This window comes from Leopardus geoffroyi, chromosome X, assembly GCF_018350155.1.
Source record: "Leopardus geoffroyi isolate Oge1 chromosome X, O.geoffroyi_Oge1_pat1.0, whole genome shotgun sequence".
In the NCBI taxonomy this organism is placed as follows: domain Eukaryota; kingdom Metazoa; phylum Chordata; class Mammalia; order Carnivora; family Felidae; genus Leopardus; species Leopardus geoffroyi.
Genome location: NC_059343.1, coordinates 127,082,290 through 127,085,142, shown reverse-complemented (window position 1 = coordinate 127,085,142; position 2,853 = coordinate 127,082,290). Strand labels below are relative to the sequence as shown.

At 47.2% G+C, this 2,853-nt stretch overlaps 1 protein-coding gene across 1 annotated transcript; it reads right to left on the bottom strand.

Annotated features, from left to right (window-relative positions):
* Positions 1-2,307: 2,307 nt before the first annotated feature.
* On the bottom strand, positions 2,308-2,554 carry LOC123594482 (40S ribosomal protein S29-like). The gene is given in 2 exon segments (XM_045471209.1): positions 2,308-2,496; positions 2,498-2,554. Coding segments are annotated over 2 exon segments (246 nt in total).
* Positions 2,555-2,853: the final 299 nt, after the last annotated feature.

The window sequence follows — 2,853 nt, the reverse complement described above, 5'->3', positions numbered from 1 at the left end:
GATAAGTCTTAACGCAGGCCATTGGCCACTATAGGGTCATGATGGTACATGTAAGTTACTGGTAGTGGTCCTGTGCCAGGGTCGGGTGGTAGCTTCGTGGGTGTTAATGAGTTTATTTTTAAAATAAAATGTGGGGTGTTTGCTGGCTCTGTCGGTGGAGTGTGTGACTCTTGATCTCAGGGTTGTAAGTTCGAGACCCATGTTGGATACAGAGATTTTTTTTTAATGTTTTATTTTATTTTTGAGAGACAGAGACAGCATGAGTGGGGGAGGAGCAGAGAGAGAGGGAGACAAAGAATCCAAAGCAGGTTCCAGGCCCCGAGCTGTCAGCACAGAGCCCAATGCGGGGCTCGAACCTACAAACTGTGAGATCATGACCTGAGCTGAAGTTGGATGCGTAACCGACTGAGCCACCCAGGTGCCCCAAGATTAGTTTTAAATGATCTCTAAAAAGGGGGGCTCCTGGGTGGCTCAGTCCATTAAGTGCCTGATTCTTGATTTTGGCTCAGGTCATGATCTCATGGTTTGTGAGATCAAGCCCTGTGTGGGGCTCTGTGCTGACTGTGCAGAGTCTGCTTGGGATTCTCTCTCTCCTTCTTTCTCTACCCTGTCCCTGCTCACACTCTCTCTCAAAATAAATAAAATACACTTTAAAAAAAAGTTAAAAATCTTAGGCAAACCATAAGAGACTCTTAAATACAGAGAACAAACTGAGGGTTGATGGGGGGCAGGGGGGAGAGGGGAAAGTGGGTGATGGGCATTAAGGAGGGCACTTGTTGGGATGAGCAGTGGGTGTTGTATGGAAGCCAATTTGACAATAAATTATACACAAAATTTTTAAACCTTAAATCTTTTTTTTAAGTTTATTTATTTATTTTGAGAGAGTGAGCACAAGCACGTGAGGAGCAGAGAGAAGAGAAACAGAATCCCAATCAAGCTCTGCACCATCAGTGTAGAGCCGGATGCAGGGCTTGAACACACGAATCATGAGATCATGACCTGTGCCAAGGTTAAGAGTCAGACGCTTAACTGACTGAGCCACCCAGGCACCCCTTAAAAAAAATCTTAAAAAAAAATAAACAAAATGAAAGTGCGTCTTAAGTGGACAAATTTTATGGATAGTAAGTAATCAGATTCTGTGCATCTGGATAAAAAAAAAAAAAACTAGAAAGGGGCAGCGACTGGATGGCTCAGTCGGTTGAGTCTGACTCTTGATTTCAGCTCAGGTCATGATCCCAGGATCGCGGGATCTGCGTTGGGCTCCACACTGAGCCAGGAGCCTGCTTAGGATTCTCAGTCGGTTGAGCGTCTGACTTTGGCTGAAGTCGTGATCTCTCAGTTCCTGAGTTCGAGCCCTGTGTCGGGCTCTGTGCTGACAGCTCAGAGCCTGAATCCTGCTTCAGATTGTGTGTCTCCCTCTCTCTGTCCCTTCCCCACTCATGCTCTGTCTCTCTCTGTCTCTCAAGGATGAATAAATGTTAAAAAAAACACAAAAACTGAAGAGAAGCCGGACAGAGTTTCTGGGCTGGGGTCTGGCCTCAGCTTCCCTGGGAGTTCCTTTCTGGGGAAGCCAGTGGGCAAGGTCATGAGTGACTACTGGGAAACAGGGTTCCCCAGATGGGCATCTGGCAGGGCTGGGCTGGGGACCAGGAACCATATCCAGTGAAAAAATAAAAGAGTAAGCTCCTGACCTCTTTGCAGCTACCAAGGGTGGCTTGAAGTGGAACCCTTCTACAAGGTGATATGGTGTCTTCAGGAGATCTAAGCTTCAGGGCATGGAGGGATAGCAGCAGAGTCATGACAGGACCAGTCCAGATAAAAGCTTGGGTGAAGCTCGCCCTGGCATTTGGTCTTCAGGCTAAAGAATGTTACAACAGCCATGACAATCATGGTGGAGACAGCCCTCCTGCTATGCGGGGGTGTCCTTCTACTCTCCTCCTCGTTGTTGAGCTCAGATCAAAGTAGCTATCCCTGAATCAATTGACTGTGTCTGATCTTTCTTCCCCCACACTCTCAGAGGGCTTCATATTTGTTAGGATCTTTCTTTCTTTCTTTCTTTCTTTCTTTCTTTCTTTCTTTCAGGGAGAGGGTGCAAGTGAGCAAGGGGCAGAGAGAGAGAGAGAGAGATTTGGGGCTTATCTGAAGCGGGGCTTGTGTTCATCCGATGCAGGGCTCAAGCTCACCCCATGCGGGACTCAAACTCACAAACCGTGAGATCATGACCTGAGCCAAAGTCAGATGCTTAACTCACTGAGTCACCCAGGAGTCCTCATTGAAGCGGTTTTATTTTATTTTATGTACAACGAGTTAGCAGTAAGGTAGGCATCTTGGATCTGTGCAGTTAAGGTAGGTCTCTTGGATGACCCATTCAAGGAAGTTCACTAAATCCAACTTAATGAAGCCTGGGTCTTTCAAGCACTGATGGAAACACCAGCGGCACACATTAAGGCCGGGTTTCCAGATCAGACTGTGGTGGTTTAAGCAGATTCAGCAAGAACTGAGAACCCTGGCCAAATTTCCTCCAGGGGCTCCAGTAGAGCTGCTGGTGACCCATTTTGTTCTCTCGGACGCAACGAGGCAAAAGGCTGTTAGGATTTTCTGATGGCAAAAGGAAACCGCCACTAACTCCAACAAGGAAAGGGATGTATTTGGCATGATGCTGAGTAGATCACTGAATTGGTGGAATGTCTGCTCAAGCAGGTCTTGGGACACACAGGCATGACCTGTTTTGAGTGGGGCGCAGAGCAAACTGCTGTGCCATCACAGCCATAAGACACAGCCAACCTAAAGGCTCGAGAGGATCTGTCCATGGTAGATAATAATGATGCTGTGAAGAGTCTGGGAAACCTCAGT